General features: G+C 43.9%; 1 protein-coding gene across 8 annotated transcripts in view; it reads left to right on the top strand.

Moving 5' to 3' along the window:
• The window catches only part of klhl29 (kelch-like family member 29), a 255,603-nt gene that overhangs the window by 193,789 nt on the left and 48,582 nt on the right, over positions 1–13,232 (top strand). For all 8 annotated transcript variants that reach the window (XM_085248104.1, XM_085248102.1, XM_085248098.1 and 5 more), the window contains one exon: positions 10,904–11,086. In XM_085248104.1, the coding sequence (XP_085104230.1) occupies positions 10,904–11,086 (183 nt within the window). The remainder of the gene's footprint in view (positions 1–10,903; positions 11,087–13,232) is intronic.

Below are 13,232 nucleotides of genomic sequence, written 5' to 3'. Positions count from 1 at the left end.
AGTTTAGAGACAATAAAAGCAGGCTGTTGTGCGAGGTCCTAAAGGCCCGTAGGCGTGACATTCATCTACTCGTTCACACCTCCGCCAGCCAGGAGATCCTTGGAGAGTAGTCGTAGCGTGCCACCACTGCAAAGAAAGGAGAACAACACTCACAGCTTGTAAAGAGAGCATAGAAGATCATCAGATAACTTTCTTCTGAAGTCTGCCACCTACTGCTTTTGGCTCGGGTCTGATAAACCACTCCGCATCGCTGATCCCCCTCCGGTGCTTCCTCATCACTGCTGACAGCAGTTCTTTTTGGTGGAATAATTGAATTTATTTGTCATCTTTCTGTGTGGATGCACAGCCTCAATGCTAACCATTAGGCAAAAGTGATGGCGACTGGGAGGCTGTCAGCAGTTTGGAAAGACAATTGTGTGCTTTGCTGGGTCCTTTTTTTTATGTCAGGACTTTGTTGATTGTTGTCCTGCTCTGTAATTATTCAGCATGGTTTGTCTTGTAGAGCCAATGCAGCATGAGATTACTCTGCCTCACCTCTCAAACCGGAAACGCGGGATTCAGGAGAATGTGCCAGAAATGTCTTAATCGCTCTCTGCGAAGAGTGCCCTTCAGCAGATTCCTCTTCCGATTTTATTTCTGGAGTCTGAGATTGGTATTTTAGGAGGGGGAGAGGGAGAGCGAGGGAGGGAGAAGGAGACAGAACAAGTAAGCAAAGAAGAGAGAAACTTAGATGCAGCTATGCACTGGAGAATTGGGAGTATGAGTTTTTTGATATTCTTTGGGCTTATCAGTGAAAATCTCAGCAAACACAACTGTCCCGGCTCATAAATGTAACATGGAGGCAGTAAATCCAGAAGAGACAACCACTGGTCCGAGTGTCTGCGGGGGCTGCAGCCAAAATTAAGGTTCCCTCCACTTGTCCTTTTGACTTGTGACTGCTGCCAGCCCGAGCTCCCAGGGAGGGAAAGGGCAAGGGAGGAGGGGAACGAGTGAACGATTGCTTCCCCAGCCGCTGCCAGAAACCTTGACTCATCCTGTTCCTGAGCCGCAGTTCGTGCTCACGAGCAAAGTGAACAGCATTTACAGAAGCACGGATCAGTCTCAGCATCGTTCATGCCACATCTGGTACTCTGACCTGCTGTACCTGCTGCGAGGCTGGAAGGATGCATCAGCCTCATCCAATATTCAACAGGAGGGATGGGGTGAGCCTGCTTTGGGCTCTGTCGTCGCGTGTGCTGACGGTGCAGATTGAGGCATTTGGATGGAAAGTTCATCGAATCATCAGCCCAGAAGGTTTAGATCCACTATATGTTGAATTCTAAAGGAACTGACATGTTTTTCTTTTATTGGGAAAATTTGGACAAAACAAAGTTTAAAAAATAAGATATGATCCTCATTTATGCTCGCTCCTCAGCGCCTCAGTGCCTTCCTACCACTCCCCTACAGCATCAACAGTGTGCAGCGCTTGCTAAAAAGCAAAGAAACCTAAAAAGTTTCATCCCAAACATGAGCAACATTTATTACGGTGCTATTTTGCTCGATGTCTAGGATCTTCACTCGCTTCCACCTGTGCGTTGTAAGCACGGGCAAAAAGATGCTAACTACAGTTCACTTAGTAGTCACCGGTATCATTAATAGAAAAGATCATTTTAATATTATAAATGATTTCTATTGTACACACAGAAACCAGTTTTTGTACATGTGAAGCTCTCATTGCCCATTCCTCTAGCAGTGTAGCTAGCTCGGTCTGTGGAAGGGGATTTCGAGGTGAACTGAGCCTCTAAGTGTTGTTCGAGGACACTTAAACCCTTCACGACGTTTGTTTTTCCCTTCTAAGGAGACCAGCCATCACTGCAGATTTTCAGTCAACAGATGCCCAGCAGACAATAAAATGCACACACACTGCATGAACGCAAGCACACAAGATCCATTTCAAGCACGCTCACTGCACCCTCCCTGGACTTTCCTTTGGAGCCCTTTGGCCCTCTGATCCTCACCGTAGCAAATTAACACCCCGGGAGAGAAATTATGGGATTCGGAGGGGGAAAAATGCTAAAGAGAGAGAATGGAGAGAAGCGGCTCAGATAAGAGAAGACTGCTCTGCGGCTGTCAGTGGGACTGTGATACCCAATGAGAAAAAGTCTTCATCCTCATAGTTTTCTGCACTTAAACTCTATATGAATGTATATTATTTACACATGTATATATCTATGCACGCTTTTGTAAAAAACAAAACAAAAAAACAACAAAAAAACAGATTTTCCCTGTTTTGTTTTGTTTGTTTGTTTTTTTTGTCACACTAGACGAGATGGTTGTCATTTGTGTAGTCTTATGATTTATGTCTGGCTGCAAAGCAGATAGGTTTTAGAGGGAGAGACTTATGGAAAATAGAGCTTAAATTGACATAATCTTACAGTCTGAACAGTTATTTGAGCAATGTTCTCATTTATAAATTATATGGTTTTCATACTTTACACCTCCTCTACTAAGCATTAAGGAGAAAATGTACAGTTAATATAAAAAAGAGAACGTGGAGAAGTGCTTTAAATCAATTTTCAGAGCAGATCGTGTATATAAATATATATAAATAGAATGTTTGATAGTGTAATTTACTGAAGATGTGTTGTGTACAGTAATAAATCTCTTCAAGCTGAATTGAGTGCACTTAATGACCAGATCAGTAGCTTTCGGCAATAGCGCCCCACACTGGTGGGTGAAAGTGTTAAGACTACTCAACTACAGTAAGTAACTATTTATGAAGGACATCAAAGTCCACAACAATTACTATGTTGCAATCATGCATCACTCCAACTAGTCGATGCAGATGGCTCCGCCCCTCCCTGAGCCTTGCTCCGTCTGAGGTTTCTTCCTGTTAAAAGGGAGTTTTTCTCTCCCACTGTCGCCAAGTGCTCGCTCATAGGGGATGCTTGGGGTTTTCAATTCAATTCAATTCAATTTTATTTATATAGCGCCAAATCACAACAAAAGTCGCCTCAAGGCGCTTCATAGATACAGAGAAAAACCCAACAATCATATGACCCCCTATGAGCAAGCACTTTGGCGACAGTGGGAAGGAAAAACTCCTTTTTAACAGGAAGAAACCTCCAGCAGAACCAGGCTCAGGGAGGGGCGGGGCCATCTGCTGCGACCGGTTGGGGTGAGAGAAGGAAGACATGAGAGAAGGATTAGATAAGATAAGATACCTTTATTAGTCCCACTAGTGGGAAATTTCATGTTTCATGCCGACCAATTGTAGGAGTTTACCTTACAGTGTAAAGCAAGTTGAGGTGAATGCTGTTTTGGTTTGGCACCATTAATAAAACTAAATTGCAATGAATTTCAGCAGAGCGATTCCCCAAAAATTAGTAGTCGAACATTTGGCATGGCTCTGCTTGGTGAGCCATGTGTCCTTAAAAACTATGAGACAGCTGGAAAAGTGCGTTACAAAAGAAATGATGACAGGCCTTAAAAATAAAAGAACTATATCTGAAAGTCACGTACTTAAGAAATAAGAAAAATATCCATCAAAGACCTGAGAGATCCATCTGGAAGTTCAGTTGATCCACCTACAGTTCACTAAAGCCTCATCAGAAATCACTTTGGAGGGGTGGCTGTCAAAAAGGGTTCTTTAGGAAGGGAAACTGGGAGAAAAGATGGGCATGCCAAATTACACAAGAACTGGACTGAAAATCAGTAGCTAATTGGACTTGCCTGAAGTATGTTATAATATGCTCTGATTGGTGGTTAAGCTGTCAGGCAGCGAATGACAGCCCGAACATTCAAAGAGTTTGCACTGGAGCTGAATGAGTTCAATGTGGACTACCTGCTGGTAGCCTAAATAAGTTTTTTTAAAACACAAAAAAGTATAAAAATTGATCTTAGAGCTCAAGTCAGAAGCACAATGCTGCTTTTCCAACCAACAGGCCAAACTGTTAAATTATCAAAGTTACTGAAAGGAAAAGAAGCAAAATTCACACATTTAAAAATCTGCAACCGTGAAACTTTAGTTAGTCGCACTGTATCGTAGCTCTACTTCTGAGGAACGTAATACAAAAATACCTTAAAAAGCTGTATATGTTTTGCATGTAAATGGCCTAAAATGGTAAATGGCCTGTATTTATATAGCGCTTTACTAGTCCCTAAGGACCCCAAAGCGCTTTACATATCCAGTCATCCACCCATTCACACACACATTCACACACTGGTGATGGCAAGCTACATTGTAGCCACAGCCACCCTGGGGCGCACTGACAGAGGCGAGGCTGCCGGACACTGGCGCCACCGGGCCCTCTGACCATGTAAAAGAAACTTGCATAGATAATGTTTCAAATGTAGGTATTGCTCAAGGATAAGATAAACTGGGCGTCACAGTTCACAGTTTCAAATGGTTATTTATTTACAAGCTATAAATTGGATGTCAGTAAGAGTCAAGCGAGCGAACATCTGGATGTATCCATGGTGAACGTTGGGTGGGACTCGGAGGGTGATCCATTCACCTTGTCTGTCTGAGAGGTCAGGCAAGTGTAATAAATCATCCAGGTGACCCACTCTAGTACTAGTACCTGAACTTCAAAGCTGAGATTTGTTTCTTCGGTGCTGTACTGTAGTACACACTGGTAATTAGATATTGAGAGTACAGCTTGTCTGGATTGTATTGAAACTAAAGTCTCAAGTTCCACTCTGTTGAGTTACTTCTATCCCCCTTGTTTTTGTCTCTGTGACTCAACCCAGCCGAACCTCCAATGCCCCTGTGGCCCTTCTGCTGCAAAGTATGCCTGGTTAAAGCAAGGTCATAAAAGGCTGCGAAAGGTAAAAAGTGCACAAGGCAAAAGAGCAGGAAGCATTGAAGGAAGATGAAATGGCGAATATGTTGGAAGGTAGAGCAAAGACTCTTGGGGTTTAAGAGAAAAAGAACGGAAGAGAAAGAAAGCAGGAGAGAGGGCAAAGTCTCCCGTAGGTTGAGAGAATGAGAGAGATGTTTGCCACGGGGTTAAAAAACAGCAGAGAAAGAAGGAAAGGCAGGTCGCAGCACAAGGCAGAGACCAAGGAGACCAATAAAAAGGTGATATAAGACCCATTGTGCATGCAGGGAAAGAGAAAAAAAACAGTCTTCTCATTCTATCTTTATCTTCATATCAGCCTTGCTGACTATACATCTGTGTACAAGTGTGTGTGTGTGTGTGTTTGCATCCACATCGAGAATCCAGCATGGGGTAAAGCATGGGCCGTGTGCTCCCGTCAAAGATGGGTGGAAGTGATGCACAGAAACATTCAGGTGTGTGTGTGTGTGTGTGTGTGTGTGTGTGTGTGTGTGTGTGTGTGGTCACATCATACTACGTGGGTGGGCTTCAATTTGAGAATCAGCTCTTACACAAGCCTGCCCGTCCCTCAGACTACATCCTTTTCTGGAGCTTTTTGTATTGCCACACAATACGCCTCCTCCCGTCACCTTGTTTTTCCTCTTTATGCTCGCTCTCTGCCATGCTGCTAAACTCATCTGCCGTCTGTGTTTCTAATGCCAAACAGATGTAACTGATATTTTTCTCTGATGGGCAAAAATCTCTGTCTAGCTGATGAACATTAGCTCCATTTAAGAGGGACTTAGCTTCTGCTAATGTACTAATAAATGGTAGATGTAGCTATCATGATGTCACCTATTGGTTTCCAGTTCTGAAGCCTCAAGATGAGCTTTTCCGCTGTCTTAGTGAAACTGCATGGTCATTGGTTGAAAGCCCTGGCATACCCACCCTGCTGGTCAGTTCGCATGCCACCGGTAATGTTATCACACAGCCACATATATGTATGCTCGCCATTTCAGTGCAAGGGCAAGACGGTGGTTAGCATTGTTGCCTCACAGCAAGCAGTGTTCCTCCCACAGCCAACATGCATTGCTGGGGTTAGGTTCATTGGGAATTCTAAATTACCCTTGTGAATGTGAGTCCGTATCTCTGTGGGTATCTGTGTCAGAATGGAGTACCCTGCAAACGAATACATTTGAAGACGGTGCTTTCGCGTGGCAATGTGGACAGCGAAAACGGAGACTTTTCGAAAATGATGGCGCATTTTAGTCATGTGATGCAGTCATGTGACCAATTAAACTAAGATAGCGGAGGGCATTATACAGCAGTTGTTTTGTTTGCTCTCAATTTAAAGATTAATAGCAGTCTGCACATGCTCCTGATAGCTTTTCTTTAAATTCTTTCATTCTCACTCACTGTTGCAACTTTGTACTTCTGTGTTTTCGCAGCAACAACTCCACCTCATTGTCAGTCCATTTAAAAAACTCGGTGCTTTTCCTCGACATTTTGCCCCGACGTTTCAATGAGCTGGAAAGTAAATAAACGGCAGACAGAAATGAGGCAGATCGAATCTTCTTGCGTTTGGCGCATGCGCAGTACTGGAACGTAAGCGTTTTCGACCGTTTCAAGGTGGACGCACAACTCTGTGAAAACGACTGAACGCCGTTTTCAAATCTATCCGGGCTAGTGTGGACGTAGCCTGAGGATAAGCAGAAGAGAATGGACGGGTGGCATCACAGTGCAGATAGCAGCTAGAGAAAGTGGACATGGCGTCAATTTAGCGTCAGCTTTGTCGTATGGTGCTGTTCACCAGGTACAGCGTGGCGGGTATAAAGGGGCCGATCATTAGCCATACAAAATAGTGAAGATAATCCTTCATTTTAAAACAAGGTATGACCAAGATTTACAAAACAGTCCTTATTTTTAAGATTTGCATAAACCATAAACTCAGCAGAAACACGTTTGCAGTCAGACCTCCCCGTGCACGGATGATCTGATATCCTCGTGTTGGTGTTGTTCCCAGACCATCATGAAAATGTTGTTCCAGGTTCAACATTGCAAGTGACCAATCACATTGTTGTGACGTTATTCTTTTGCGCGCCAAGCCATTCGTGCATTTATGAAATTCCAATGTTGCAAGGACAATATCAATTCTGCTTACTGTTTATTAAAGGGTTAGCGTTAGGGTCCGTTGATCGGCGGACAGAGGGGGTTTCACGCAGCTTTAGTACAGTTTTTTGTTTTACGCCGGTTTTTCCCGAAGTTGCAAAAGTATGACGTCACAACATTCTGATTGGTCACTTGCAATGTTGATCCTGGAACAACACCAACACGAGGATATCAGATCAACCCCCCGTGCACTTCTATGGGACCAGAAGTCTTTCTGCAAAAACAGACTTCAGATAGAAACCAGGTTTTAAGGAATTCCCGTGTTGGCTGAGGTTTTACGACCTGGAAGCTTCCATGTTTTATAACTGCCATGGCGTTACTTAGCCAAGCAAACATTGTTATGATGATGTAGGAACACCAACATAGCTAAATGAATCAACATGTTTCTCTGTGTATCCTGAATAAGCGACCTTTAGTAAAAATGCAACTATAGCAGCTCAGAGTGAAGTCCAGATCGGGCTGTCATTGGTAGTTTGCATCACTGCTACTACTGATAAACCACCAAACTAGCAGGTCTGAACACTGAAGCCAGTGTGGGTCACTGTGTATCTCTATTTCTTGTTCATGGCCACCTGAGGACACTTTGGTTTCCATAAGCAGTCGGATTGTAAAGACGGTGACCTCAGTGAGCTCTTTAATAATGAAAAAAGACTAAAAGGACTCTCTATACCGCTTTCCCTCTGCCATTATGCTCTCTCTCTACAGCCTACGTGCGTCTGCTCACCTGACACACGGCCTCACATTGATAGCATTGCTGTCAGTATTTGGATAGAGCCGTCCATCCCAGTTTAAACTCTTGTGCACCACTACTTTTGACATAATAGATCTACCTCACCATGTTCTTGGTCCCCACTGGAACCAAAAACAGGATCTGCAACCACATTTAAAAACCTCTCCTAACCATCCCTGTTCTCAAGAGGACTTCCCAAACCAAACTGATCTGATTTAGGTCCAAACCAGATGCAGCTGATATTGTCACTTGTGTTATTTGACAGATAAGAGGACAGAACGTCCAATCAATTAAACACACTCACAAATAAAGCAGTTTGTTACTCAAACCTTGAGTTAAGCTGATGTTTTTATTTCCTTAAATACAGTCAGATGGAAAGTATACCAACAATGCAACAAAAGGTCAGTAACTATCAGGAGGAGGCATTTTCTCCCCCAGCAGTCACGGGTATAAACTCTGTCAAGGAAAAAAAAGGAGAGCTGTCAGAACTTGGTTATCCCTTCATCCCCAACCGCTCGTCTCTATCCTTCGATTCTCCATCCCTTCATCCCTCCACCTAACTGGTATCAAACCTCACACTGACTGACAGCCATCCCTGTGAGGCTTCATTGTCTGAGAAAAAACGAAAACACACACAGACGCGCGCACGCACCAGCCATCTGAGCCGATGCCACGACTCCCCGTCAGCGGTTGCCGTACTCGTGTTTCGTTGCGTTCTGACAGGCCGGCGTCGGCTTATGCGGGCTTGAGAATGCGTTCGGGGCTTCAGAGGTCAGAGGTGCGCCGCAGCGTCAGCGCCCAGATGTGTACTCTCCCTGACGTGTCTGGCCAAGCAGAAAGCTACCAGGAATAACCCTGCGCATGTGCACTAGATGATAATAAAGACCCGAGGTGCGCATCCACTTAGGCACGTTGACTCGGCACGTGGAATCATTTGTTTGTCTTATTAAAGTTGAGCTCAATCGTCATATTTTAGAATTCCAGCTGCAAAAACATACCCATGATATCAGGAAATTCAGTTTAATACATCGTCCGCGTTGTCTTAAGATGCAATTAAATGGAATATGTCTTCCTGAACAATACAAACCTACGTAGATTTTAAAAGAGCCCTTTAAACTGTGCAACACTGATTGATGTGCACACACAAGAAAGAAAATCCCAAATTGGCTCAGGCATAGACACAGAAACTTTGCCAAGTTAATTGAGCCAGTCAATATCAACAAAAGTGAAACAGCTAATAAGATGAAGGAAAAGGGGGATGAAAAGAGATGAAAAATTCAATCCTATAAAGGCGAGGAAAAGAGTCGCACGTTTACAGTCCAGTAAAGTTGCAAAATAACACGTGATCAAGAGAAATGGAGTACAAGCATGTAGAGTAATAGCAACAAACTCATCACGGGGAAGAACTAACAGAATAGTGTCAGTATAATTAATCTGTGAGTGTGTGAAGGTTGGAGTCTCATGAGTGGGAAGACAAAGACTTTTATTTTTGTTTGGTTTGCTTTTGTTTTGCTTTTTTGACAAAGAACCGCCGCTGTAACCGTGACTGTCCTATAAAATTGCACGCTCATTTACTAGCTGATTGCCCAGGGTCTGTTGGAGGTCTCGGGCCGATTGAGGCTTGAAGTGCAACGGGAACAAGTTCAAGACTAAATCTTTTTTTTTTTAAACTGCACTTCAAGTTTGCAAATCTTTAAAACACATCCAGAGCAGGCGGCAGCGTGCAAAACTCTTACGTCTTCTGCACAATGCCAAAACCTTCATCTCTGCGGTGACACTTTCACAATTTCTTCTCGAGCCATCGCTTTCTTTCGCATCCCACGCGGAGGAGCACATTCTTAAAAACCTCACTGGAGGAGAGCCAGCCGGCTTTAAGCTGTCCACTAAGTCTAAGCTGTATGTCCACGATATGTCTGAGGCAGCGCTTACTGGCTCTGTCTGTTTGCTCAGCTTCAGCAAAGCCCATTGTAGTTTTTGTATCTCCCCGTCTTTTACCCTTGTTCCCCTTCCAAGAGAAAAGCCCTCTGTTTTTACCAGCATTGAAAGACAAGTGAATTTTAAGAAGAAATAAAAAGGGAAAAGAAACGATAAGGGGATCATTTTAACAGGAAGAAGCAGAGGATGTGCCCTGTCGGGAGAGTGCACGCGAGGAAGAGTATCGATCCAAGCAGGTGAACCAGGGGTTCGCCCTGGTTTGGAGTGTATGAAGATTAGCTCTCCTGCCTCCACCTTTCCCCCCCTTTTCCTCCATATTTCTCTCTCCTCTCGCACAGTCTCTATTCCTCCTCATCATCCTCCTCTCCCTCCCTGGCTCGCCTCCCTCTGCCCACCTGCCTGCCTGCTGCTTACAAACACAGCTCATTTCTGTCTGTCGGCTCGTCGTCTTGCCTGCTCTCTGGAACCTGCTGCTGCTGCCGCCGCCGAAGACTGAGAGGACCTGAGACACGCATGTGGCAGCCTGCCAACCTGTTTGTGTGTTTTGGATCACTGGTGTCTTTATCCACCATCTCTGTGTGTGCGTGTGGATGCCTGAGAGCAGAGATCCGGTGAGCTCTTACAGGGATAATCATTGAACGTGTTTCAAGTATCTTCTTAATCACACGAGCCCCGCCTTCACATACAAATGTACACAAATTGATTTTCCTATTCAATATGCAGTTCTCTTATGGCATGCCAAAGTGGTGCGCGTTTCACTACGAGTGCATGTGTGTGTGTGTGTTTGGGCAAATCTATAGACAAGCGCCTGTAGTACACGTGGGAAGGAAGAATTTGAGAGCTGGGAGGCAACTAAACGAATGGCAGCACCATCAGTCTTGGTAATTGAGTTAAATTTCAACATTTAAATCAGCAGTTTCCTGCGACCAAGAGGAAACTTTCCTGCTTTGCATTTTCTTTTGTTTTCCGACAAACGTATTGACTCAGAACAAGAAACTTTTTATTTCTATCACCTCTCAGTATTCATGTGAAAAATATTTTTTAAGCAGCCAATGCGTATACTTTATCTGTACTTAAAAGCCAGCACGCCACAAAACATGTCTGCTGGTTACCGCTGCACTGAGAGCTTCACAAAGAGCCTTTGGTTCAGTCTTGGCCTCTATTTACTGGTGGAAACCTTTCCTGATGACCTGTTCTCTCCCACCTCTTTCCCTCCTTTATCCACCGCAATCATCCTCCTCCATCCTCCTCCTGCTTCTTTGTCCTCTAGGTGTAGCGGAGGTGATAGTTCTCGTGGGAGGGCGTCAGGCTATCGGGATGAACCAGCGCTCTCTGACAGCAGTCACCTGTTTTAACCCCCAGAACAGTAAGTGGTACCCACTGGCCAGCCTGCCCTTCTACGACCGCGAGTTCTTCAGTGTCATCTCGGCGGGAGACAACATCTACCTGTCAGGTGAGCTAAATTGTCCACTCCAGCTGTATAACTGTGGCGTTGCTGTCACAGACATTCAGTGGTGTGGGGCCGGAGATGGAAAAATGATAGAGGGACTTAATAACAGGGCAGTTTTGAAAGGGTAATCCTTAAATGTGTAAATAAACTAAACTGTTAAACGTCTAAGTAAAGTAAACTTTTTTCCCCATGAGAGTGTTTTGGGATTACTCGTGTACTTTACAGCCAGGTTTGGCTCTGAAATACTCCCTTGAAATTTAGCCCAATCACTTCTGGTTGACACAGGATGATTCACAGGTTAAATTAACAGGTCAGGTTTTAGTTCAAAACTGAATTTATGACCTTAATGGAACACACTCAGCTACTTTTCTTCTATTTATTAATTTTTTTGGCCTTTGACAATAAAAAAATTACTAAGCGTGAATTAAATTCTATCATTGTGAGCATGTTTAGCTCAAATAACTATAGACTCTCATCATCCCACAGCCAGTTCCTCTCGTGATTTATTGTGTGGAACAATATTGATTATTGTCAAACCCAGGTAAGGGCAGACTTAATGGATTTTTTTTTGGAGGGGGGGGGGGTGTCATTTACATCATCTGTTGAGACGTGCTTTAGTGCCATTAACTGCAACGAGCTGTAATAACAAAAAAAAATCCCACCTCAAGTTCAGTTTCAGAGTTCATTTTCCATCTCAGCAAACGCAGTGGTCAAATCAACTTCAGCATGCATACTTCAACTTTTTAATCAGCACAGACGAGCAACAAGGCAAATTGCTGAAGTAGACCGTATAGTGCTATATAAGCTGCAGGGTAGCGGCTTAATGGACCTCGAGGCGAGATTAGAATTCGCATATAAACTCGAGCGGTTTTGTTTCTTGGTTTTTATGACGCAGCCTGTAGCTGTATAAATGCTTATGAGCACATTACGGCGTCAGGTTAGGAAAGCCAAACGTGAGTTAAAGACGGTCACGAAGTTGTCTTCAAAGTTGACATTTGTGACCTCTTTTTATTATAGATGTTTTTCCTCTGTGGCTACTTTGATTTGGCCGAGTGAATCTACCCAGGCCGCTGGTCTCTTCTCTGACCTTTTATGAAACAGTTCAAGAGTTTTAAAAGGGGGCCAACCTCAAAGCTTAGTCACATGTTGCTCGGCCCTGTGCTGCAGACAACTCAAATGTCTTTTTAGAGGAGTCGTTTTTATATAAAATGGTTTTGGGGTTTTTTTTTAATAGACCTTTTTCCTCTCTGTCTTGCTCTGTAGTTGCTGCAGCGTTCTGCACTTTGTTTTGCTCCATAGTGGCACACTGTGCGCTCTGCGACTCCCACAATGAGACACGTTTAGGTTGCTTCTCTACCAGCAGACTGAATTTCTGCCTCCATGGTTCATTTGTGCGAGATTCTCACACGGTACTCAGACCTTCATATTACACAGTGGAAATGTAACGGGATTTTCTTTTTCCTGCATGCACCTTTTCCTCTCCCTCTTTTCATATAAATGTAAATGTGTTTTTGGGCATTGGAACAGGTCTGCATGTATCCTCTGGGAGTCAGACAGCCAGTGGGGAAATCAGGGTTTTTCTAGCCAGCCAATCAACAGGCTCCGGCCTGTAACCGTCCTCGCACTCTGAACAGGGTCACTGAATCACGGCTGGTGTCACATGTCAAATAACACAGCTAAGAGAGCTGCTCTGAAGACGGCTCAAACAAGTACAGTTTTCTTGGCTGGCTGGATGACTCAGCAGCAAACAACTTTCTGACGGTTCAAGTTGTCCAAGTCTGCCACTGTTCCTCTTGGGGACTGGAGGGGTGGGCGGGTGGGGGGAACTTCTATATGTACTTTAAGAGTGACTTTTATTAAATATAAAGGGCTAAAAATCAAATTCAGAAATAGTTCTTTAATCTGAAATTATTTCATTTCTATTTCTAATCTAATAGGCGCAGGTGCTGTGCAGGTAAAGGAGCCCCTGTTTGTGCTTTCATCACATCTCATTGATGTTGAATCGCACGAGGAAACACAGTCATTCTCATTTTCCAGCTTTTGTGACACAACTTTTTCTTTGTGTTTGAGTTGTGAAGTTTGAAATAAAGGATTTGGTGGGAAAGGAGACTGAAAACGTTTCTATGGCACTTTCGGAAAGTTACAAAGT

This window comes from Mchenga conophoros, linkage group LG15, assembly GCF_057382185.1.
Source record: "Mchenga conophoros isolate Kocher_MC1m ecotype Shallow Benthic linkage group LG15, M_conophoros_male_GT1.1, whole genome shotgun sequence".
NCBI lineage: Eukaryota > Metazoa > Chordata > Actinopteri > Cichliformes > Cichlidae > Mchenga > Mchenga conophoros.
Note: the sequence above shows the minus strand (reverse complement) of the source record. Positions and strands in the feature narration are given on the sequence as shown.